We start from the raw sequence: 24,343 nt of genomic DNA, 5'->3' as shown, positions 1-24,343 counted from the left end.
GTTCTAGGACGTAGTATGTATAATTAGGAAACTTGCACTACTAAGAGGCAAATGAAAGCTGTTCTCTCAAAGCAGCCCTGGAAATGCTGGACAGTGTGTTCATGCTGAGGATGCACTCTGCACTGCTAGCTCCTGGGGAGAAAGCTTGCGCCTGGGGTACCAACTGTATGCTCATGTGTTCTGACTTCAAACTCCTTGTGCGACCTTGTGCAAATCAGTATAATCTAAAATCTAGCTATAGGCAGCATCTGTATCTTTGTACATAATCTAGTTCCAAAAATGGCTGCTTAATGTGTGCTAATTTCAGTGCAGAGTGAAGAAAAGGTGGCTAGGAGGATAAATGTGGGTCTGGACATCTTTTGGGGTTTCCAAATGCACCTTGAATACCAAACTGTATCGACACCAGGATGTTGATCCAGGAAGATCCTGGAGGTCTTCACAGGCCCTCTGTGTCTTTTAATCTCCAGTATGATCAAAATCCAGCCCGCTCAGTGCCCTGCATCCTCCTCCTTGTAAAACAAAGTCATTACACAGTGTGGGGGATGAATACACCTGCTAGTAGCACTGTGTTTTGGGGTTATTTTAAATGAAAGTACCTAGGACTTGGGTCCAGGAGGACAGTAACCCTAATTTGCACACATCTTACAGCTATGTAATGTGTCATGCATGGAGCACATGGATGGGATGGGTTTAGCTCCTGGAGGGGAGGTATGGCTAATTTTCCTTGAAAGAAAACCTGTAGACCTGTTTGCGGTGAGGCTGAGGGCTGGGGCAGGTGAAGTTGAGTGTGCATGCACTGTGATGTGGTCATTACCCCAGCGCCTGCGCTCAGTGGACACGTGCTTTCTTGCAAATTCTGGCTTACACAAGGCAGCCCTTGTAGAGATCAGAAGCTGGAGTGTGAATCGGGGGAGCCTGACTGGAGGATGCCCCGTGGGGGAGGCTGGGACCCTACCACATCCTTGTTACTGCTGACCTTGGCACGAGCACTGCCTGCTGATGGATCAGCTACGGAGCTGGACAAGACCCTGGGGAACCACTGTATTATCTATTATTGTCCCATCAGTGTCTCCCCTGACCCCTCCCAGCTCCGAATGCCACAGGCATCAGGGAGGGAATAAATCTCTGTCTGATACTGAGAGAGAGAAGGGAACAAGAGCAGGAAAAAGAAGAGATGAAAAATGTCCTTTTTATGACTCTTACAACAAAGCTGGCCACATGATTCGTAGCAAACATTTCTCTGGGAAAAGGGAGGGAGAGAACAGGGGGAAATCAGCAAAAAAGTAGAGCTGCTTCTCTCCCCTGGAAGATGCCTACAGGGAATTAAAAGAGGGATATGGGTGACCTTTGAAGGTAAATATCCCAGGAAAGGAAAGAGGCCTCAGGGCTTCAGAAAGCTCCCTCCAGTATTCGATGCTGCTTTGTGAAATGCTTCATGCAGCACATGTCCACCATGAACAGAAAGCAGAGGTGTAAGCACTCTGCCAGGCTAGAGGGAGCAGCAGGGCCAGGGTGTGATTAATAAAGCACTAACAGCAACCACAGCATTTGTGTTAATTTCTATTTGGGATGATCCAGGAGAGCTTGTACTTGTGAGACTGGGGAGAACTCCTGGCCTTGGTGTCTTTAGGAGACAGAAGCCTTTAGCAGCGCAGCCCAGGGCCTGAGAAGGGGCTGGAGATACGTTGCCGGGGCTTAAGAAAAACCCACACATTACCCCCTGACGGCTGCAAGACCGCAAACGTGTTCCTGTGGCAGCTGCTGGGTTTATAGCCCCCGGGGCCACTGTCCCAGCGAGGCAGCCCAGCCCCGAGGCTGTGTGCTGGCTTTAGCCACAATTCCAGCGGCGCAAAAGAGCTGCAGCAGGGCTGGGGGTGCAGACTGGGAGGGTTTGCGCTGCTACCCTGGGGATTGTGCTGGAGCATTGCCATCATCAGACAACGTGGCTGCAGCAGCTCCCAGTGCGATGAGAAGGCACCTTTGCTCTCTGACCTTCTCAGCTGTATTGTCTGTGTTGTGCCTTGAGCTAAGGAAAGACGTGCAGGCTCTGCTCTTGCTGAAAAACTTCACTGCACCTAAGACATTTAGCCAAGTGGGTGTTTCTAAAGGCCAGCAAGTGCTTGGAGTCATGGAAAAAGACCATATGCCACCCTTCTCTTCTGCCCCCAGACAAGCATGTAGCTTAGTTAAGTGCCTTCCCAATTAGCAGCACCAAGAATGCAGTCGTACAGGGTGTAGAGCCTGAAAGCAGGAGCAACTTAAATTGTTGACAACCAAGTCATTTTTAACAGGGCAGGTCTTGCTCAACCCGGTCAGCTGTGACTAGGGACAGGTTTGGGCTGCGGAGTGCTCACCAAAGCTGGTATCTTTAACTTGGCAGTCCTGGAAAAGTGTGTTAAATTCCCACTTTTACTGAAATGGCTGTAACAACTCCTTGGTAATCCCAGTAATTTGATTTTGTCTATAACGTGCTTTTAAAGTGAAGGGATAAATACAATCAGTCGGCATAAAAGGTAGCTATTAAGGAGCAGGCAACTTGTACAATAATAACTTTAAATTAAAAGCCCTTCCTCACTACTTCTGTTATTGTGGGGTCTGCAGATTTTCCTTAAAACTTTTGAAACGTGCCTAGACTTCTTAAAGGCAGCCATTTAACCTCCGTTTATGAAGAAATAAAGCAAAATTGATGTTGATTTTTGTCTACATTGGGGGATACTTTTGTAACATAAAAGCCCTTTTGCCTGCAATTTGCAGAGCAGCCCTGTCACATTGGTGAGGGCTGATACTGATAAAGATAAAGCTTTATGGCTGGGGCATTTGCAGCTAACAGCAAGCTAATGCTACATTTTCATTTTGATGCAATTAATGTTAATGTCTGCTACGAAAATTGTCATTAAATACCATTTTAAAATCCATTCAATTTGCATATGCAAAGCCCATTTACTATCATGTAAAATACACAGTGCCGTTCATCATGTCTTTTCTCTAGAATTTGTAGCTGTTGTTTTTCTGGTAGTGATTATTATACAGCTCTTAAAATAAAACCTAATGTCTGGTCCAGACCTGCACAGAGCAAGAAAACTCTGTGCTCCAGCAGCAGGGCTGCTTCGGAGTCACCTTCAGGGGCTTTGGGCTGTTTGTACTGGACTCACACTGGCTCTTCTGGAGCAACGTGCCCTCCAGCCTCCCTCGTGTTCCCATGGAGGACAGGCAGTGATGCTGTTGCTCTGATTTTATGACCCTGACAAGCCATTATTCTGGCTTACAACTCTTCATATTCCTTTAAGTTAAACGATTGGCATTGAACATATTTTTAAGAGGTTCCAAGCTTAGTGCCACAGGTGAAATGGGGATGTGTTCTGGCATGTAGGTAGTTGATTATATGATGCACGGGTGCAATCAGACGTGGAAGTGATGCTGTGACTCAGCTGCAGCACGTCCAGGTTCAGAACACACTTCTGTTTTGGGGACTGTGCTGGCTGAGGTGTGGGGGAGATGTAGATGAGAAGGTAGGAAGGGATAATCGCTTTCTGAGAAGGGCCCCAAGCCTTCCCCCTTACCGTGTCGTGATGCCATAAGTAAAGTCTGCAGGTACTTTAGGAGGACATCTCTTGAAGCGACTGTACTCATCGTCTTTGCACCGAATGTCCTTGGCCTTGTAGTACAAATTAAACTCATGGGCTGTGGTATAACCAGCCTTCAGAGCACCATGGTTCATGGTGATGAAGTCTCGGGGCATCTTCTGAACTGAGGGTGTCCTGGGCTTTACTGTGTTCCAGCGGCCTATTGCTGGAGGTGGAAGGAAACATGAGAGGCAAAGAGAAGAAGATCAGGCATGTCGGGTAACTCCTGTTTGGGAGGGCAGGATGATGTTTGTGCACCATGCTCAAGGGCCTTGCATGGCTTGTGTGCATTTTGCCATGGCTTCGCTGTGGAGTGAACTTTGTGTCCCGTCTCGCTGCATTTCATATGGGACATCTCCCACCTCAACTGGATCTCTTGTCACCCTCCACCCTGGCTTGCTCAGCAAGTCTGATTTCACAGGGGAATTTTGCCTGAGAGCACAAAGTAGGAACTCTAACAAGGTTATAAAAGTGGTCACGTGTATCACCCTTTGCAGGTGCCATACCCCTCTCCGCTTGGGGTCTGTGTGATCCTATAAAAGTTTCCAATATGACAGAGAAACTTTACTAGTCCCCAAGCAATCTGAGTGATATTAATGAAAGTGGGTGAATGTTGGAGTTCTTCACTTCCAGCTTTGTGAGAAGTACTGAAGAGCTCTGGGAAGGAGAGGAAAGTCCCTATTAGCATTAGGATTTCCTTGCTCGTCTATATTTTAGTGGTGTTGTCATACCTTCAGGGACTCCTCCATCTCTCCTGTGGATGTACAGCCCGTATGAAAAATCAAAGCCTGGCAGGGTGTAGCAGTTTCTCTGGGGCTTCCCCAGTTCTGCCTGCAGAAGAGTGAAATTAAAGAAGTGTAACGACCTTTCCTGATAAGCTAAAGCCCCTGAAAATAAAATTTGTAACAGAAAGCAGCCTGGAGTACCAGGCTCCACTTGGCATGGGTTTAAATCCCACTGCCTGGGCAGAAGCAAGTGTGACGGTGCAAAAAGAGAACTCTCAGCCATGAGGGTCCACCAGAGCTGAAGCCTATGGGATGCTGAATTTCACACGAGTTTTTACCTGAGTTATAAAGTGACCTAGCCTTGCTGCAAATAGTGATCCTGACTCAATATATATGAACTTGAAGTCTTCTTGTTTAATTTCTCCTTTGGCTAGAATGCCCAGTGCATCCTCCTAGAAAACTGGCATAAACTTCCCCAGCACGATCACGTTGCCGCTCATGCCTGGGAATAATCAAGACACAAGGCATGTTGCAGAGGGGGAATAAGGGGGATGAAGAAGGGGGAGCAGAGCCTGTGGTTTATAGCACAGAAAAGAGAACTTGAGCTCAATAACCTCATTGCTATTTAGTTTTAAAATGAACTCTTCCCCAGCCCATGTGTGTCCCAGCCTGGTGGTGTCTGTGGGATTAACTGACCTCCCCTCACCCCTTTGTCTCTACCCTCCCATCTCCATGGTGAAGTCACTGCAGGATGTGTGTGTCTTGAAACCTTATTGCTGCTTGAAAGGGAGGCGGAGGAGGAGAGAAGAGGCGAGAGCCTGGCAGCCTGGGTCTGTGTGTTCCTGCCAGGACAAGCTGGAGCAGGGTCAGGCAACAAGCCCTGCCAGAGCCCTGAGGCACGGTGTGGGAGCTTTGGGATATGTTATCTTCCATGGGAAGGGTGCTGGGGAAGCTGGGGGGTTGCAGGTGTTGGCAGGTCTTGTTGGGAGAATGGAATTGCTAAAATCCTACTCTAGTGCTTCTCATGGTGAATCATTGAACATTGGCATTGAAATGATCATTATTACACTCCAGAGTGAACACTCTCTGGACCCAGAGATGCTCAGCCAAATGCAGCCCTTTCTGCAGGGACCGAGTGAAGGGAGTGAGACTGAAAATGAACCACCTCCAACCTACCTGCCATTATGGTATGTTGAGGCTGTTACAGTGGTTGATAAAGATTGCAGCTTACTGGAACAGCCTGCATAGGAACATCATCCAAACCCAAATTTACATTCTGCTCCCAGCTGGCACCATGCAAATCCTGGCCAGGGCCTTGGAGCAGGCACAGCTCTCCTGTACACTGCTGGCCTGATGGCCCCATTCCAATGTGCTGTTTAAGGGTACTTAGCAAGTGTGCCTGATGCTGCTGAGCAGCTTGAGCTGTTCTGCATCACCCTCAGCTCAGGCAAAACTCTCACTGAGTCAGTTTTGCCTGGAGAGCAAGGGTTAATAACCCCTGCTCAAAACAAGTGGGGTCTGTGTTGAAGTCTCTACAATTTCCTTGTAATTCTTCAAACTTTTCTGCCTGGAGCCATTTTTTGTGCATTGTCAGTTCAGAAATTCTCAGCTCCCGCCTCTATATGCAGCCACACAAAAACTTAAAAGCACGCAGTGGCTGCGGCACCGGGCTCCTCACCAGCGCACCAGGGGTGAGATTGTGCCTGCTTACTTGAGTGACTTGTCTGTGTTGTGACAACAGACCTGCTCCTTTGCAGTTCCTGGCAAGCTGGCTGTCAGCTTTGCCCGTTTGTGGTCATTGGGATGGAATTGCGTGCCTGTAAGCCTGTACAGCGATGCTTTCGGGTAAATCCAGGGTCTTGCTTCCCAGGTCTGGGAGGAACATATTTCATCTTGGTCATGTTAAGTCCGTGCACTTGTGATGCTATAAAGCAAGTGTGGTATTCCCACAACTCTCAGGAGCACAAGTTCACTGGAAAATGAGTATTCTGGACTTGCTAAGATCCTTTGATAGACTCAAAAACCCGATCAGACTCCTCGCCCTGTGTGAAGCTACAGACCCTTTGCTGCAAACAGACCTTTCTGAAAGCAATCGACTCAGTTACCTGACACAACCTGGGCATAACGTGGCTGCATTCCCCCAGCTGCCTCCTACGAACCTCTAGCAGAGGAAGAGACCATCCCCTGCAGATGTGTCCAGCCCCGAGCGCGACGGGAGTGAGGGAGCTTTTAGTGCTACCTCAACTGAAATATCACACGGCAGCGCTAAGCCATATGTGCATGCTGTGCGTGAGTTAGGGAGATCGCGCAAAACGTATAAACTGGTGCCAGGGATGATAAAGTAGCTTTCATCGCTGATCTATTTCCGCTGTACTTACAGGCATTGGTGCGCTAGCTATTTTTAGATTTGTTGTCACTGATATACAAGGGAAATGGTGTAGTGTTCTTCAGGTGCACGAGAAAAGGCTTTTTCCAGGGACCGTGTTCTGATTCTGGATCAGTTAAGTGAGGTCAGAAATCTGCTATGATGGTGAAGGTATGGCGGATGGGAGAAAACCGCTGAGAAACTGCAGGAAAGGAGAGAGGTTTGTAACCTGTGGCAAAGCTGCTTCCAGACCTTTGAATGCAGAATTTTGTAGAATAGAAGAAGCTACAGGATTTAAAGATTCCCTTTTGCAGAGCACCTGAAGTTCACACAGTTGGGTGTTTACTCCATCACAAAATGAGTGCATGCAGTTTCCTTTTATGATCGAGTGGCATTTTACAGTCATTTTGCACTGAATAAATAAAGCTGAAGGTGCTGGATAATTAATTAAAAAAAAAAATCTGGTCCAATATGTTGAATGTGGAGAGAACCTGTGCCTGAAAAAAATCAACAGACTCAGAGGACTCTGGTTGCCTGCCAACATCTTTTACCCGCAAAAGCGAAGAATGCGAAGGAGGTAGCAGGAATGAATCTTGCTCAGTGTAATCCATGAGTACAGCCTTTTTCATTCATAAATTAGCAAAACGCTGTTGCAGCCTCATGGACTTGTTTCATTTGTTTGTCCTGGGGTGTTATAGGTGTGCTGTGCCATAAAGCTGTGGGGAGAGCAAGCCAAAGTCGATGCAGAAGGTCCTTTTTTCTTCCCCAGCTCCAGCAACGTTTCCTGTGTTCAGGTTTAGCCTGTCACAAAGCTGCTTGGCTGGAATACAGATCTGTCTGACAGCTGTGCCCATCAGCAGACAACTTCATTAAACCTCATTAAGATGTCATTTCTCTGCCTTATTTCCCACCTCTTGGCTCTAATTAAAACCATCTCTCTCTGCATCCCAGGCGGTCCTAATTTTCTCTGGGTACCTTCTGCAAGTTTTCTCCCTTTACGACCTCAGTGAGGAAAATCTGGCATCTTAAATACTGTTTATCCAGCCCGTTTGGAAAATACAACTCTAGACTTTTTCCTGAAGCATTCCCAGACCATCCTGCAGAGATCATCACCACCTCCCAGGGCTGCAAGAGACATGTGCTGAGGCTTTGTTTGCTCTCTCAAACTGTCTTTTAAGGACTCACCTGATGCACTTTCCCCTTGGACATGATAATTTTCATTGTTGAACCAGGTGTGTCTGTCCTGGGTTTGGAGGGTGCCATGCTTAGACTGGCCACACCGCAGCGGTGGGGGTGTTTGATCAATGGGGATACCTTGTTCAGCGGAAGAGCAAGCGGTGTTGGGTGTATCGAGCTCCCTGGCCTTTGCCAGGTAGTTTCCAATTTCTGCAGCCACTGGTTTGAGCCCTGCATTTGTATTTGAGTGTCTAATGATGTTGGAATCTGCTGCGGAGGAAGAGGAAGGCTTGGAAGTGGGTCTGTTTGTAAGAGGTGGGCGCATTGCAAAAGTGTAGGGAAGTACAAAACCTTTAAGGATGCCAGATTTGGTTGCAAGATTTATTTGTGTTTCACCCCCTGGTATTTACGGCCCTTCGACACACGTTGCATCGACTTTCTAAAGATGACTGAGACTGCGAGAGGGCTAGAAGACGTGTCTGTGTGGAGAGGTACAGTGAGAGATGGAGGCATGGATTTTTAATCCCTACATCTAAGGCAGCCCTTCGCTGGGAGGGGATGCTGGGCAAATCCATGAATCCTCTCCACTCCGACTCAGCTGGGGCTGCCCTGTCCCCTGCAGACGCCTGCAAACCTTGCGCCGGTGCGTTTTCAGCCCACCAGGCCCTGCTTCTTTCCCTACCTTCTGTTCCCCTTTTCATTACACCCCCTTGTACAGTAAAGCCTCCCGTCATGCTGCCATTACTATTATTATTGCAGATTTACTGCACTTGCAGAGTGAAGTGATTGCGGTGACAAGGCCCAGCATTTTTCCCTCCTTCCCCCCGCGACAGCTTGAAATCAAGCCCTTCATTTGCATTTACATGATCTTGCTGTGCAGCTTATGAGATCGGGAGATTTATTTGCTACTTAGCTTGATGTTTGATTACACTCTAAGAAGGCAGTGAGCTACAAAGTGCAGGGATACATCAGAACTGAGCTACTGAAAGCCTCTGGGGGACAGTAACTCAACATCGGGTTTAGGTAGATGAGAAAGGGACTGTTCAGTGTTTTGAGAAAGGCAAGTTTGATCAGATGTTTTTTTTAAAGGTGGAGGGAAAAACTTTCCCTCTCACAAAAAATGGTTGGGAAAACAACAATGTTGTTAAATGCACCTGAAAATCTGTATTTGTTAGTGCAGAAGAAATCGTAGCGGGGCTGGTGGCTGCTGGCCTGCTGGCTGCTAACTGCTTGTAACTTCCACTCCCAAGAAGATTATTAATAAAAGTTGGAACTTATCTTCAAAGCTTTTCATAAACATTAAAGATCAAAGCCAAAGGAAGTTTTTCTTGATGAAGGACCACAAAATCTGGCCCTGATTCATTAAGCTTCAAAACATGCCGCTGAGCATTAATCCTGCTGGATTAATCCTGATATGGGGAAACTGAGGCAGGGAATTAACGTGCCCATGCAGGACAGCAAAGGGAATGGAGTTTGGACAGGGGAGAGAAGCAGACCGTTCCAGTACTCTGCTGTGTTCAGAGTGGGAGAGCAAATTATTATAGTGTCCCACAGTGGTGTGATTCTTCCAGAGAAAAAGGTGATGGTTGTGCAAACTGCTGCCCTGAGTCAAGAACGGCAAAGCTCAGGGATCTTACTGTGAGTTTAACTCCTACCCCAGGTAGGGTGGAGACACTGCTGACCCAGAATATGTCTACACATGCAGTCTGCACTAACCTGTGCTCCTGAGTGACCTGCGCTGGGAGCTGTAGCCTTATTAGCTAGAAACCTTCGAGTGTCAAGTCTAAACTTGAAAGATTTTCCTCTCTAGTAGCTACGTTTTGTGTAACGCTGGCACCAGAGGACTGCAAGGACAGGCGGGACGCAGGCGTCCCCCTCGCTGGGTTAGGCACCGGCAGCACAACTGGGCTGCACGCGGCAATTCCAGCTCGGGGTTCTATCGACCCAAGCCCAGACACCAGCCTGCCCCTTCTCATCTCTCCGCTCAGAGCGGGGCCATAATGCCCACAGCTGAGGGCCACACACGTGGGTCCCCGACACAGAAACCCTTATCTAAGGAAACACACCCACTATCTGGTACAGTAGCTTCGAGTGCGAACTGTTTGTACTTAGCTTTTAGTCTTGAAAATTGCCACGAGATATGCTATTACAATTAATCATTAAAGACTTAAGAAAGAGTATACCACATTACATAAAAGACTCCAGTGATGATCTTTATCCAACTTGTAAAATGGGCAGACTTGATGCGACTGAATAATTTTCCTCTCATCTGCACAAAATCATGAATGCAAGTCATACTTTGAGCCTGAAGTGAACACTGCGAGACCAGCCTATAATTACCAAAACAGAAAAAAAGAACAGCGCTTTCTAATGAATGACAAGCCACTAGGTGGAAATCTAATTTGGTCTAATTAAGCAGCCTTTGTGAGGATTTGTCTTTAGATGAAAAGAGGGAGCCAAAGAGATCTAAATGCAAATGAACTCTATCATTTTGGTTTTAAAGGGCCAGACAGATATGAAAGTATTTGTGTACACAATACTTTCATTTGTCTCCATGGGTGTATTCACCTCCTCATTTTCCCTTGAAAAATTGTGTGCTCCAACATTCTGGGACTCTGAATACTAGTCACTCTTTATTGAGTCAGAAGATAACACACTCTTGGAGGGACAATTTTAGCAGTAGGGTATTGCAACTGTTAAACTTTCCTTTCTCTGTAACAGGGCTGCTGCTTTCTGCTGTTTGAAAATGGTTTTGGAAAAAAGGATACTCTTTACTAGGGAGTCAGATCCCAAGTCTGCTGCTTTTGATGTGTGGCACCATATAACTCCTGGGCCTTTGGGGGCACCTGCAGGACCCTGAGCTCCTCAGCGCCTCCGTGTCAGCATGAATTACTTCAGCATTGATAAATCACCACCACATTGCTCCGTTGTGCTATTTCTGCTGATTCTGCCAACAGTCTCAATGCTGGGAGCAGGCAGCCCAGGTCCAGCCCCAAAGGCTGAGCCTTGCCAAGGTGTTTGACTATAATTGAGATGGAAATATTGAAAACTATCTTTTCCTGCTCTATTAAATCTACTTTTGATTTTAAGATAAATTTGTATCTGTGTAAGGTTTTGTGCCAGTGCTGAAGGTCAAAGAAGCGTATGTGTTTCTGTAGTGGGTGACACAGCTTGTGAAGTTCACATCAGCTTCCGCTTGCTTGCAAGCCCTCAAGCAGCAGTGTAGTCCATAGTCATAAGACAAAGCCACTGGTGGGAAGGACGGGTTATTTGGGCTAAATGAAGACGGGTGCAGTTTACAGCTACTGCTAGACTGAGGTCTTACCTGTATCTGATCTTTCTTGAGCTACAGCCACCATTCATCTCCATGAGGCAGAATGAGCCCGGGAGAGATTTGAGGACACAGAGTGACAGTGGCAGAAAGGTTTGGTACAGCACGGGATGACCCTGGAGCAGGTGAATGGAGAGGGATGTCTGAGTTCTTGCTTTCTCTGTAGGCAGCATCAGGTGAAAAGTGGAGGTGTGTGTGGACAAAATCAGTGGAATAATTCTGTCTTCAACATGGTAGCAGTGTTGGGAGCTCTGGGGAGAATGTGGGCAGAATAGTGTGTAGCACCTTGGCAAAAAAACCTGTTTTACCATCTTTGCATTTGACTCTCCAGAGATGTGGGGCCTCCAGAGAGTGGCTGGAAAGGGTATAGTGGTGGTGTCATTCCCAGAGAATCACAGCCTTGGGGATACCTGCTGTGTTGCAAATCCTGAAGTCAAATTCTGCCAGGGAATGCTTTGGTTCAGTGGGAGCACTGAGGTTTACCTGAGAGCAGGATGTGGGTTATTTGACGATTGGGAGAGAACGTTCTCTAAATGTTAGAGATGGGACAATATTTTTAAAAAGTTTCCTTCCCTTTCCAGCAGTGATGACCTTTTCTCTGTGCTTCATCCTTAGTAATATCTGTTCTATAAACCTCCCCATCTGCTACTCCAGGAAAAATCCCCTTATGTTCTCAATGCCAGATGTTGTCACAGATTATGTCCAGCACAACTCAACTTAGTGAAGCTGCTGTTTATGCTGTGTAACTTGCTGCTGGCTCCTTCAAATCCATACAGGTGGTTTTAATTTCCTCCTTCTGAATTTCTTTGGCTGCTATAGAACATATTAGGCTAAATGCTGCGAGCGCAGCATCCATATAAACCACAATGATATTAAAGGAGTTGAATGCAAGTGAGAATTTGACTGTGGGCCTCTTTGAGGAGACTGAATATGGCCACATTCCCTGTACAGCAAAATAGTTCCCCAGTGGCACAGACCTCTAACTCTTAGGGACAAATTCAATCCCTGGCTGCAAATGAGATACTGGCTGCCTTGAGAGCTACCTGTTATTTCACAGCAGAACTTGCCTGAAGTCAATACACCTGTGGTACCTCCTAGAACAAAATATTCAAATATTTCAGACCAGCAGATGACTTGTTAAATTTAAGCAAACCTCTGGTTCAGGAATCATTCAGCTTTCACTCAAGGAGAAACTCTAATCTCTGATCACAGATGCATGAACTTACCAACTTCAGTCACCTCATGAACAGAATAATCTCCATTTTCATTAGAGACTAGGTAAAAGTTTTTGCTGTTAAAAAAGGATGCTGTTTCTTTAATGTAATAAAACCTCAGCAGGACAGAACGTCTTTACTAGACTATCCCCCACTATTCCCACAAGAAATCAAATATAATCCTATTTAAGAAGCTTTAAATAATTTTGAGCTTTCATATTGACTTATTAAAATGCAGCTTAAAAAACGCCTTCCTTGCAATCCCTTTACAAGGGTCAGGGATATAAAATTTGAAGAAATATGATTAGTAGATCAGTTGGAAAGATATATGCAGCAGCTTCCAATTTCATTTTAAAATGCCCTTTTAGAAGAAAAGGTGATTCTGTAAAAAGTGGCACCACCTCCTTGAAGGAATCTAGTCCCAGGGTTTCCAGTTCTATCTCCTGCATTCAGCACCCAACACATCTGCTAGGTTTTTCTTAGACCTGAAGAGCCCTTGCAGCTGGGACGGAAGAGTTGGTTTCTGTGTCCTAGTACTCCAGCAAAATAGAGGCTTATCGGCCTCTAAGCACAGAAGAAGCTAGTAGCACTTGCAGCTATCCTTTGCTTGGTGCAGAAGATGAAGTGATGGTAATAGAGAGGCAAATAGTGCCACAGAGGACAGAGCCATTGCAGACCTGTGAGCAGAGTAGTTTGGCCCACAGAGCCTTTCGTCTACTACCTGGAAACTTTGAGGGATGAAAAGCTCCTGTAAGTCTTCAGATGTTGGTTGGAGTGGGATGAGCCCCTTTTTCACTTTCTAAACACTACGTGTTGGAATAGAAAATTATAGGATGAAATGGGGATCCCGCTGTGCTGATTTGAACCCTCTGCAGGGTGAACTGCATCTTATCCAAGCAATGGCTACAGACTCCACCAGTGCATCCTGAGGAGTCCAGGCAGAAATATCCATTCAACGGACTTCAGTCTAGTTGCCCATGTTCAGTCCTATCAACTTGGGAAGAACTGGGATTGTAACCAAGAGCATTTTGGGGCACATTGCTAGAAAAATTAACTGGAAGGTGCTAAGCAGAGAAAACTGAATCAGTTACAGGTTGTCCTGAGCTTCTGCTCCGCAGTTCTCCTGGGATTAGCAGAGTTGTATGGATGTAAATGAGACAATTTGATCCTGCTCTTGAAGTATATTAAATACAATGAAGACCCAAATTGTACTGTCAGTTAGACAGAACTCCCATTAAGCACAGAGGGTCTTGTGCTGATGCAAGAATCTGCCCGAATCGTTTGCTCTGTCCTACAGCAAAATGTATTCAACATGCTGAAATTTAACTGCACAACCTAGTGAGCAAAATCACACCCTGCCCATTATACTTACAGCCAGTTACTGTGAAATCCTAATGTGTCAGACTTTCTCTGGGAAATAAGGTAACTAATAACTTTACTCCTGCCTAAGGCTGGACTTTGGTCAAGGCTGTCAAGGCTTCTATGATTTTTCATGTGTTTTTGAAAAAAAATCCATGATTTTGACACGTTGGGACTTCTGTGTGTGAGCAAGCAGGGAGCTGTAATAGCTGAACTTCCCCAAGAGCTGCAGTGCTCAACCGTGGACTCTCTGCAAGTCAAACACCAAAGGGTCCTGAGCCCACAAGTGCTCCCCAAGAAGTCAATGGCAGTCAAGTATGATTGACTGCTGGCAAGATCTTGCCCGGAGTTTTTCTCCTGTGCCAGAAAAAGCAGCAGTGACACCAAAGGCAAGACCAGCAAGCACTGGAGAGAGCCTTGGTCCCCCAAGGAGTAGTTGTGAGGGTTTTTCCCTGTCCTACCTTACTAATTTTCCACATTTATGACAGTAATTGTGAAACTGGCTGAAATAGCACTGGGACGTTGCTGCCAATGGTTAAAAACTATCGTTGCCTATGCGTTGATCCTATTAATGGTGCTAAAAACATGGCAAAAGTTATTTGGCTTACAAATTAATGTTTGTTATCTTTGCAAGATATACATATTTCTAAAATTCCCCATAATTCTACATCTGACTCCATCATTGCTTTCCTCACCAAATTTTCTCCATACAATTTCATCTCTGCTTTGTTGTTTTTCTCTCCAGTCCTACATTTTTTGAAAGGCTAGAACATAAGGGGTCAGATACTGCTCAGGTGACGTACACAAGTAGCCCAATTGCTTTCAAAGGGGCTACCTTGTGAGGCAAACAAGAGTTGGCTTGAAAAAGTCACCTCATAATTGCATCATATTTGCTAAATCAGATTTTTATGTGCTTAAGAATTCTTTGTTCCCTTCGTGCTCAGCCATTACAAAAGGCTCCTGCTCTGCTGGAGTTCTGACCCATATTTTCCCCGTTGCAGTCCAAATTCGGTTGCTAAAAGGTAAAGGGGGAAAAAAAAAAATCTCTGTCTCATCACATCTCTCCCAACCCCTGTTCAGCTGCTGTGGTATTTTCCTTCATTATGCTGCTGCCTCAGACTGTAAACCTCTCTAATTTCCTACATTGCAGCTATTTATTTAAATGCTAACTCGCATTATGAAGTGATAATCCACAAGCGCAGGAGATAATTTATGAAGCATTTAAATTAAGAGGAGCAGCTAATTGGGAGCATGTGTCTTATAAGCCTTGCTAACACCAGCAAACTACAAATTAGGGAGAAAATGGAAGATATTTTTATCTTGCTTTTTTCTTTTGTAATGCACTGAGGAAAAATATTACCATACATCACACAAACACTGCTGTTCACAGAAGTCTTCTTTTCTCTTGTTCGCTTTATAGTTAGTCTAACACATAATGCTCTCATTATTACAAATTCCTCATTATAACACACAAAATAATCTTTGCTCTCAGAGAAGGTAGAACGAGGTGGGGTTTTCTGTCTCCAAATAAAGTGGAATAAATTTTCTAGGAAAGGTCCCCTTCCCAGCTACACACATTAATTTAAAAGAGCAAAGACTCCCTTGTTATATAGGGATGTTAAAGTGCATTTAATTTAGGACTGCATCATGATGTAAGAGTTTTACAGGTTTTTCTTGAAATGAGAATGAGCATAAATGGCTGTGAATCAGGCAAAAGCAAATGTGCTGCAGCCACAGGGCTGGAAGGAACGTATGTTGGATGCCCTGTTCAGGTTTTGGCACCTAAGTCACAAACTTTGATTTCACCACAGGTTTGAGGTGGTTTATTCATAAAGATTAATATTGACCTGAACCTGAGCAGCGATGTGCCCCACGATGTGTGTTTCCTGGGATACAGCTGGATGACAGAGATGGCTCACTAAATGCTGATGGGGAAAGGATGGTTTTGACACCTAGGCCAAGACAACAGTACTGGGGAAGGTGATAACCATCCCCAGCTTGAAGTTCACTACCATGCCCCACATTGCCTGGGTTTGCTCTTGGAGGCTGTTGCCTCAATGGGGAAGGTGCAATGTTGGGTGTCCTTGGGAGGCAGCTGCTTCTGCCTGAAAGAGGAAAGCCCCTTTGGCTGCTCTTTTGGATGTTAGTGCTTTGATCGGAGGAAGCGGCTGGGATGTTCTCCTGTAGGAGGAAGAGGGTTTCTCTGCATATGTCTCTCTGCTCCCCAAAGAGCATCCCAGGCGCCCAGTGGATTGTACTAACACAGTCCAGAGGGAACTCACGGTACGCAGAGAGTGAGAAGCTGACAGTAAGGACCACCTTAACATAAAGGTTATGTCCCACCCTTCAGCAACCACTTCAGAGTAGTTTCCTGTATGGTTGTGTAAGATCTTTAGCTAGGATTCTCCTTTACTAGGCAACCAATTCTTGTGGGTCCCTTGGGTGGCTACTCAAGACAGATTTGTTGTTAGACTAAAATATAGTGCGTGCACCCTGCAGGGCAGGGTGCTTGGGAACCACAGTGAGGTCCTTGCACGGAGGATGCTCTGGAAGTGTGTGTGTGTGAATTCAACCACTACACATGACCGCATATGTCTGCACTGCGTGTCTAGAAAATACCTCACTTTAATCTTTGCATTCCTGTTTCTGCTCTTACAAATCTCCCTTTACATATATCCTGTCAAAAGCAGTCAGCAAACAGGCTCTGGCGTTATTGGAGTTGCTCCTTGATTCGAAGGAAACCATAAATCTGAAACTTCAATCATATCTTTATGATCATTCAGCAAACAGAGATGGAGGATTTATTCAACATGGGATAGCAAAGGGGAAACTGCAGGGGGTTATTGCAGGAGATATTGGTTTAGCTAAGGCAGAACTGCTCCCTCGGGCCTCTCTACGGCCGAGCCAATGAACAATGGCACCAATGACAATAACAAGGCAATTATGGGGAAGAGGGTGAGGAGGGGGTAATGCTTTGTTAAAGATAGAGGTAAAATTCCAGCATGGTGTCTCTTTTGTGTGCTTTTGAAACTAAAGGATGGTGTGTCTGCCTGGTGTGGTCTTATTAGGAGCTGGTGATCCTAAAACCACACCAAGCGCATAAAAGAGCCTGCAGTTTGTGTGTGATTGTGCTGCTCTTAGGAAGTTATTAAGATTTCCTTCCTAATTAAATAGAGCTGGCAATGGGTTCCACTAACCCATCTCGTACCCCAGGGCAGGAGATAAGTACCTAAACCTCTGCCAACAGAGGTTTGTCTCTGACTGTAGCTGGTGTTTGGTTTTCTGCATTTAGGACTAGCACTTCTTCCTGGGAGGGGACTCAGGGGACCTCCTCCTGCTGGGGGGGATGCTCAGACCTTCACCCCAGGCTGGCCACAGCGTCGTGCCACAAATGCTACAGCAGCCCTTCCACCAGCTTGACCTGGAAAGGCTGTTTTGAGATTGCTCAGTGACTTGGTGCCCAGCCTTGCACTGTTCCCAGCTTCACATTTTAGATTATTTTTTTAATAGCTGTAGCCAACTTTCAAAAGCCTGACTAGAAAATGAAGCCCAATCCTTAGGTTTCAAATACAAAAAGATTTTTGAACACATAAGCACATGTGGCCGCATCAGGCCTCGGGGTGTCAAATGGGGCAGCACCTGAGGGGGCTCCATCTGTGGTACACCCTGACACGCAGCGACGCCGGGGTCGACCTTTACCACAGGCCTCCAGGAACGAAGTTGTCCAAGTGCAAAATGGGAACACAAAAGCTTTGGCACAAAGGGGTGGAAATGTTCATGGGCAAGCTGGATCCTGCCACTGCTGCCAATAGATGGGACTTGCATGAAATTTGCATCTTTTCAGGGTGTGTTAGAGACAAATGTCTCATTTTAGAAAGATGCGATTGTGCAAAAGCAGGAACTAAGTGATCCATCCCCACCTGTCCTGCCTCCCCTCCCCTTCTTCTGGCAATTTTTTCTCCCCCCCTTTTCCCTTGTGAGCCCCCGAGCAGTTTGTTTTTGCCTGCAGAAGGAAGCTTGAAATATTGCAAAGGGGGTACAGGCAGCACTCCCTGTGGCCTTGCCCCTGATGGCACGAATGCAGACATAAAATAACCCAGCGCCATCAGTAACCTGTCGCCAAAGCCCCACTACGAGGTGAGAGTTTTCCTCCCTGCCGTGGCTGTTAGCTGCAATGTATTTCTTCCTGCACTAAGCACCGTCTTTCCCAGGGCTGCATTACAATGATTTATAAACCCCATTTCAGGGGAAAACTAATAGATCAAAGTGAGGAGAAGGAAAAGGAGACATGAGCAGCTGGAAGAAGATATTGAAGCATGAAACAAAAACAGAAATGAAAAAGTAGTTTGTGGCACTAGTGAGTTGTTCTGTGCTGCACTTCTGTTATTGAAAAATAATAGGGGGAATCTGTATTTTAATCCATTTTTTTAAGAGACATTCAAGTAATCTGAAAAGCTCTTCCTAGAGCCAGCTTGCTTTTATGTGTTTGTGCATCTCTCGCAGAACCGCTTATTTTGCTGTTTAGCCCTTCCCTGTCTATTCCTGTGTCATTTTTAGGCTTCCTATGTTTTAACCAGCATCTGGATTTTCTAACAGGGTACCAGAAAGCATTGCATGGTGGACTGATGCTCAGCTGGACCCAAGCCTAGGATGAGCTTGTTCCTCAGGTGAGACTTGGTCAGGTTTTACAAAGGGACACTGTGGGCTGAGACCCGGGTGGCCGGTGAGGTGCTCTGCCTTTGTTTCCTCCCCTTCACAGTGGGGAATGAATGTCCTGTAATTCTCAGCATCAGTCAAGTTATATCCCGACTGAACTGAGCCAGGAGTACAGACCAATGCTCATCTTTTAGTCTTACAATTATTAATGAATTAGTGTTTGTAAGAGCTTTGGAGAAGCTAATTGGGCTTTTACACATGTTCTGCTCCCTGATTTCAAACATAGGAGGTGGTGGAGAATTATTATGAAAATAACCATAATCCTTGTGCAGCACTTCAGATATTCAGAGGGCTGCACAAACCTTCAATCTACAATTTCCCCACATGGTGCGCATGTAAGTGCAAATCCTATACACAGCAGATGAAATGCACCAAATAGGACAAACAGCAGATTTGGTGCAAAACAGATGTGTGTGGCAAGACCACAGGGGCTTTTCTAAGAAATTGTACAGAGCCATGAGATGGAAGCTGATGAATTATCCCTAGGCATGTTCCAAACTTATCTGAGATTTGCAGGTTTCCATTCAAAGTATTTTCTTTACATTCCTGTTATTTGTCGTCTTTAAATTTTCACTCTCCATGGCAATTTTCTGTTGCCAGTTAATGCTGCATTGTTGTGTTAACTTTAGGCTGCCTGGTTTACCTTGGTTCCTGAGTTCTGTTGCATCCTTTGGTGTTGGTAAAACAGTGTTCCTAGGGGAACGCAGGTGCAGGGATGTGTTCCTGGACATGTATAATTGATACTTCTCGTGGATAACATAGGAAGCAAGCACGTGTTGAACGTGCTTGTGTGCCTGCTCTACACAAGGAATGTCTGTGCTTGTTCACGCACAGCAGCAGCGTGGGCAATGGAGCAGTGTATTTGCCTTTTGGTCACTTGTAAAAACATGGCCTGGAGAAAACACATCTAAGATGGCATTCAGGGTGAACATCCACGATGTGATCTGCTTTCAGCTATGTTTCATGACTACCAATAAGTGAGCGAAGCATTGCCATTTGCAAGACCAGCACCTGCCCATTCAATCAGCCTGGGATGACTAACATCCTCACAGCCGAGCCTGACTTTTGGCTCAGGGCTCTGATCAGTAAGAGCTGAGTGAGTTAAAATGAAAATACTTCTCTTGTTTGTGTGGGTTTTTGGTTTTTTGGGGTTTTTTTTTGGCTCATGCCGTGTGTGACACAGTCTAGCACCCTACTCAAAAACACTTCAATCCAGAGAAATCACCTTGCTAGGATGTTCATCCTCTCCTCCTTTTGGTTATGCAGCCCCAAGCAAACACTGCTCCACTGAGCCATGAATCTGGTGCTGGTGTCGTAGCTGGAACCTGGCGCAGTGGCATACCAGGCAGCTGCAGAGGCCCTATTATTTTCACTGCATGGATCCTGCTTACTGCTGATCAGAGCCTAGTGCAGCTGCCTCTTCCATAGACCTTGCACTGGTAGCTGCCGACTGCATCCCCTATTACAACAGGCAGAAAAAGCTGTCCGTGCTCTAAAAGCTATTGTAACCCCCCTAAAACTATGACAACGTCTTTCTTCTGACTCTCTATGGCCCAGCCAGTCTTTACTCTTCTTCTGTTCCCTGTCTGCAGAGAGAGCTCGTAGGATGGAAGGTAGGGAGAGCCAAACGTGGACTAAGAGCTGCCAGAGGAATATGAGAGGAGAATTTTGCCCTATAAGCTTTAATAAGGTGGTGGGTTAAGAAAAATGCAGCTAGGGAGAAAAATGGGGAATGTTCTCTCTCCAAATGGGCACTGCTTCAGTTTGTAAAAGCACCAGGGATTCCCCATGTGGCTTAATTTATTATTTTCCCACTCGTTAAATGCCAAAACAATAAAGCAAAATCTATTGTTAGCTTTAAAATGCAGGTGATTTGCATATGCCTGTGATAGTCCTACTGCTGCCTTCATTTAAACTCAGTAAGCCAAGGTACCTTTAAAAATTATGACTTGTTTTACATTTAATATACTGAACTATGTTAACATAATATTAAGGGGCTGACTTCACAGCTTAATTGCTGATCACGTAGAAGGCTGCTTTAGCAGAAGCATTAGTCTGGCAGTGCTGTACGGCCTGATAGGAGAGCGGCTGGAAGAGCAGCCTGCACAAAGGGGCTGCGAGCTGCTCCTTCCCTGCCGTGACGCTCCCCCTAAGAGCACCCTGGAAACCCGGAGTCATTTTTACTCTGCTCTTGGTTTACTCCCTTGCGCTAGAAGGTGTTTGGTGCCCTGTTGCAGAGCAGTGCCTATGCAATACAAGCAGGACATAATTGTACCTGTACAAGGCGGTATTAGAAAATCAGGTGGCTTTTTCCCCATTCGGTAAGCTTTTGCAGAGGGGAAGGAATGCACCGTTTCCTGGCAGAGCTGAACATGTACTGCACTTCCCAGCCCTGGGTCTCCAAGGTAGCTGTAGAGATAGTGCAGTTCTAGCGTTGTTGTTGTATCTCCTCATTTTCTTCCTTCCTTCTTTGACCCGTATTTGTTTCAGGCTGAATGCAAAGAGGGCAGGTATCAGGAATGGGAACCAGGTCCACAAAGGCTCTTAACCTCTCCTTGAATTCAGAAACCCTGTGACAGTATTTTGGTCGATATGGTTGGCTAAGACCGCAAGCTGCTGCTTGGGAAGGTGAATTGCCGCAGTTTCCTTTATGTCTTCTGTGTTTTTGGCATGCTGAACCACTGGGCCAGCACTCAACAGCAGGCCACCACCTTTAAGGAAGGAGCTTCTGCAGATGGCTGACTTGACTTGATCCCCAAACCTCCAGCGCAAAGTTGCACAAGGTGCTACCCTTCCCGTCCACTGTGTCAAAAATATAATTAAGGTCCAAATACTGCCCCAAGGTATGTCCAAAATAAGAGGCACTCTAAGCTTTTCCGGAGCTGAAGAGGTATCCCAGCATTACCAGCTACTCACATCCATGTGTCTCTGACTTCCACATGCGGCCCCAATTTGAGAGTTCTGGACTCCTTAAAAAAATTGCTTTTTCTCTCAGTTAAAAAAGCATATAGATTGACAGAGATGTACACCAAGTTCGAGTCCTCTATGATTTAAAAGAGCAAAGTTATAGGCTCCTGAAAATTGAGGTTTATAACAGAAGCATTGGCAAACCCTTAACTACAGAGAAGCTACCAGGCTTTGCAACAATAATTGGGAAGGGAGGGGAAAAAAAACCCACACTGTGTTTTTCAGTGCTTAGCTAAGAAATACAACAAGAGAGTTTATTGCTTGCAAAACACAGCTGCACTGCCTCAAATTGGATGGAAAAACGAAACCTGATAATTTATTACACCCCTAAAGTCACAAGAATGTACCCATAAATTACTTTTTTGGAGGGGGAGGGAAGTGGTACCACTGTAGTCCATTCTGCACAACCTACTTATTAGTATCATAATTTATTATTATTATGCCCTGCTGCAAATAGAGAGGCAGATAAAACTCAAATCTATTAAAACAACCGCTCCACTTTCTCTGAGCCACTGAGGGACACCATTCCAAAGGAAATGAGATAAATTACTAAGACAAATGTATGAGCCTTGCATTACAGCACGTAGCTTGTATATATGCAAGAGCAGGAGGATAATTCAAGCAAAAAAGAGTCGTGTTAAGTTTTACCATTCAGGATCCAACACAGAGGGATTGGAACAATATCAAGTGGTCAATTAAATATTTCTAATGTATAGATTTTTTTTTTCCAAAGATCCTATGCGTTAACTCGAAATGAATGTGCAACACTGAAGTAACTGCCCTGCTTCTATTGCAAATGTACTTGGATTAGCATGTATTTAAAAATACTCTTTATCCAGCTGTTGTGAGGAAGTAGACACTATACTTTTAAGTCTGAATATTATATTGATAGAATATATATATCCACACATATCCAAGTGGTGCTGATTAATTGCAAAGCTAGTTTGAATTTGAGGTTGGTGAAAGACATTGCTTTGCAGTCCCAGAAGGGCAAAGTGGCAGAGCCAAAGGTGCAGTTATGAAGTTCACCATGTGCCTTTGCTAATCGGTTTCAGATAAGTCAACAGGAATTTTGTAATATTTTTCCTTCTCTTCATTTCCTTCTGGGTTAGTCAGCTGGACCAGCAGTTTTTCATGCTGTCCTCCCCTTCCCTGCCACATGGATGGATTAGCAGAAATGATAATTGTATTGGGAAGTTATTGCTCATTGCCCTCTTCAGGACATAGGTCAAATGCCTGTTAGGTTATTGAATAGTCAGGATGAGTTTGGTGCTCTTGGTTATAGTCACTGGGGTATAATGGAGCCCTGACTCTGGAGGCTGCTGGTCCAGAATGGGTTTGGGTACAGTAACTGCCAGGTCTGAGGATAAACCTAGCAGCAATCTTCTTTCCACACAGCCAGTTTGTGGTAGAATCATAGAACCGTTTATGTTGGAAAAGACCTTTAAGATCAAGTCCAACAGTCAACCTAGCACTGCCAAGTCCACCACTAAACCATGTCCCTAAGCACCACATCTACTCATCTTTTAAATACCCCCAGGGCTGGTGACTCAGCCATTTCCCCAGGCAGCTTGTTCCAATGCTTGATAACTCTTTTGATGAAGAAACTTCTCTTAATGTCCAATATAAACCTCCCCTAGCACAACTTGAGGCCATTTCCTCTTGTCCTATCACTTGTTACTTGGGAGGAGACACTAACAAACCACTTCACTACAATCCCCTTTCAAGCAGTTGTAGAGAGCAATAAGGTCTCCCCTCAGCCTCCTTTCCTCCAGGCTAAGCAACCCCGGTTCCCTCAGCTACTCCTCGTAAGACTTGTTTTCAGTTTTATTTAAAAAAAAAAACAAAACAAACACCCACAAAAACGATGCATATGTGATAAAAGTTCATACTGGACTTTTCTAAGTAATGTAAGAGTTGTGGAGGTTTAGCTGGCTTCACTTTTATGAATGCTGGGGATTCTCAAAGCAGAGTACATGAGACGCAAAGCCAGTGAAACCTCAATGGTCTACAAAGTAAACAAACTTAATGAGAAGAAAAGAGTCAGCAATCATTTCATCTTCCCTACAAAGCCTGCTGCTCTGATCAGGAAAACAACATCCACGCCACACAGTAAGACGCTGAGACTTTGTGCTCTTGCTACAGAGGGTGGGGGAACAGGAGGGATTGGGTAAGGAAGGAAATGAGGCCACCTACGCCTTGTGATACTGCAGATTTTTGTATTTACAGACTGCTGGTGGCCTGCATCAATCTGTACATCAGATTATTACTTGTACAGCCTTGCACGCTTGTAGCAACTGTGTGTGGCTACATCTCTCTCGAATGATTCTCCGCACCCTTTCCTTTTCCATGCATTGGCCTTTTTTGGGGATTACTTTCATATTGATGGTTGAGATACTTGAAGTGAAAAATGGAAAGTAAATAAAATTATTTACTTTCTGAGCTAAAAAGTATATGAAATACATTTATAAAGCTATATTTAACATTGCTCCAGGTTTGAGCTTGGACATTTGCTCCTGCAACTTTTGTCTTAAATTGTTTATGTAAGAACATGAGGGAAAAGAAGGCAGGAACTTGTTCCACCTTCATTTGAATGTCAGCTGCCAAATCCAACAATTTTAGCTTTTTCTTTCTGGGCCTTTGTTCGGATCCTAGATATTAAAGTTCCCAGGGAAAGCTGAATTTCCACTCTCCAAATGACAAGCTGTGCTTTGTAAGGCCATTTCCTTCAGATGTGGCATTTGCCTCTCTGGGAAAGTGCAGGGCTAGTACTCGGGCTTTTTTGGCAGCTTTTCCTCCCACTTTTGCCTTTCCCCCAGGGAAATGCTCCAACTGCATGGCTCAGGAGTTTCTAGCATTTAGTTTGG

At 45.3% G+C, this 24,343-nt stretch overlaps 1 protein-coding gene across 1 annotated transcript in view; it reads right to left on the bottom strand.

Annotated features, from left to right (window-relative positions):
- CFAP77 (cilia and flagella associated protein 77) overlaps window positions 1-24,343 on the bottom strand; it is a gene marked incomplete at both ends in the record, with an annotated part of 61,390 nt that overhangs the window by 19,995 nt on the left and 17,052 nt on the right. The window contains 2 exons of the mRNA XM_082008872.1: window positions 3,561-3,789; window positions 4,355-4,454. Of these exons, the coding sequence (XP_081864998.1) occupies window positions 3,561-3,789; window positions 4,355-4,454 (329 nt within the window). The remainder of the gene's footprint in view (window positions 1-3,560; window positions 3,790-4,354; window positions 4,455-24,343) is intronic.

This window comes from Phaethon aethereus (assembly GCF_964289735.1).
Source record: "Phaethon aethereus genome assembly, chromosome: 20".
Taxonomy (NCBI): Eukaryota; Metazoa; Chordata; class Aves; order Phaethontiformes; family Phaethontidae; genus Phaethon; species Phaethon aethereus.
The sequence above is the reverse complement of the archived record's forward strand: the minus strand, read 5'-3'. Positions and strand labels throughout refer to the sequence as shown.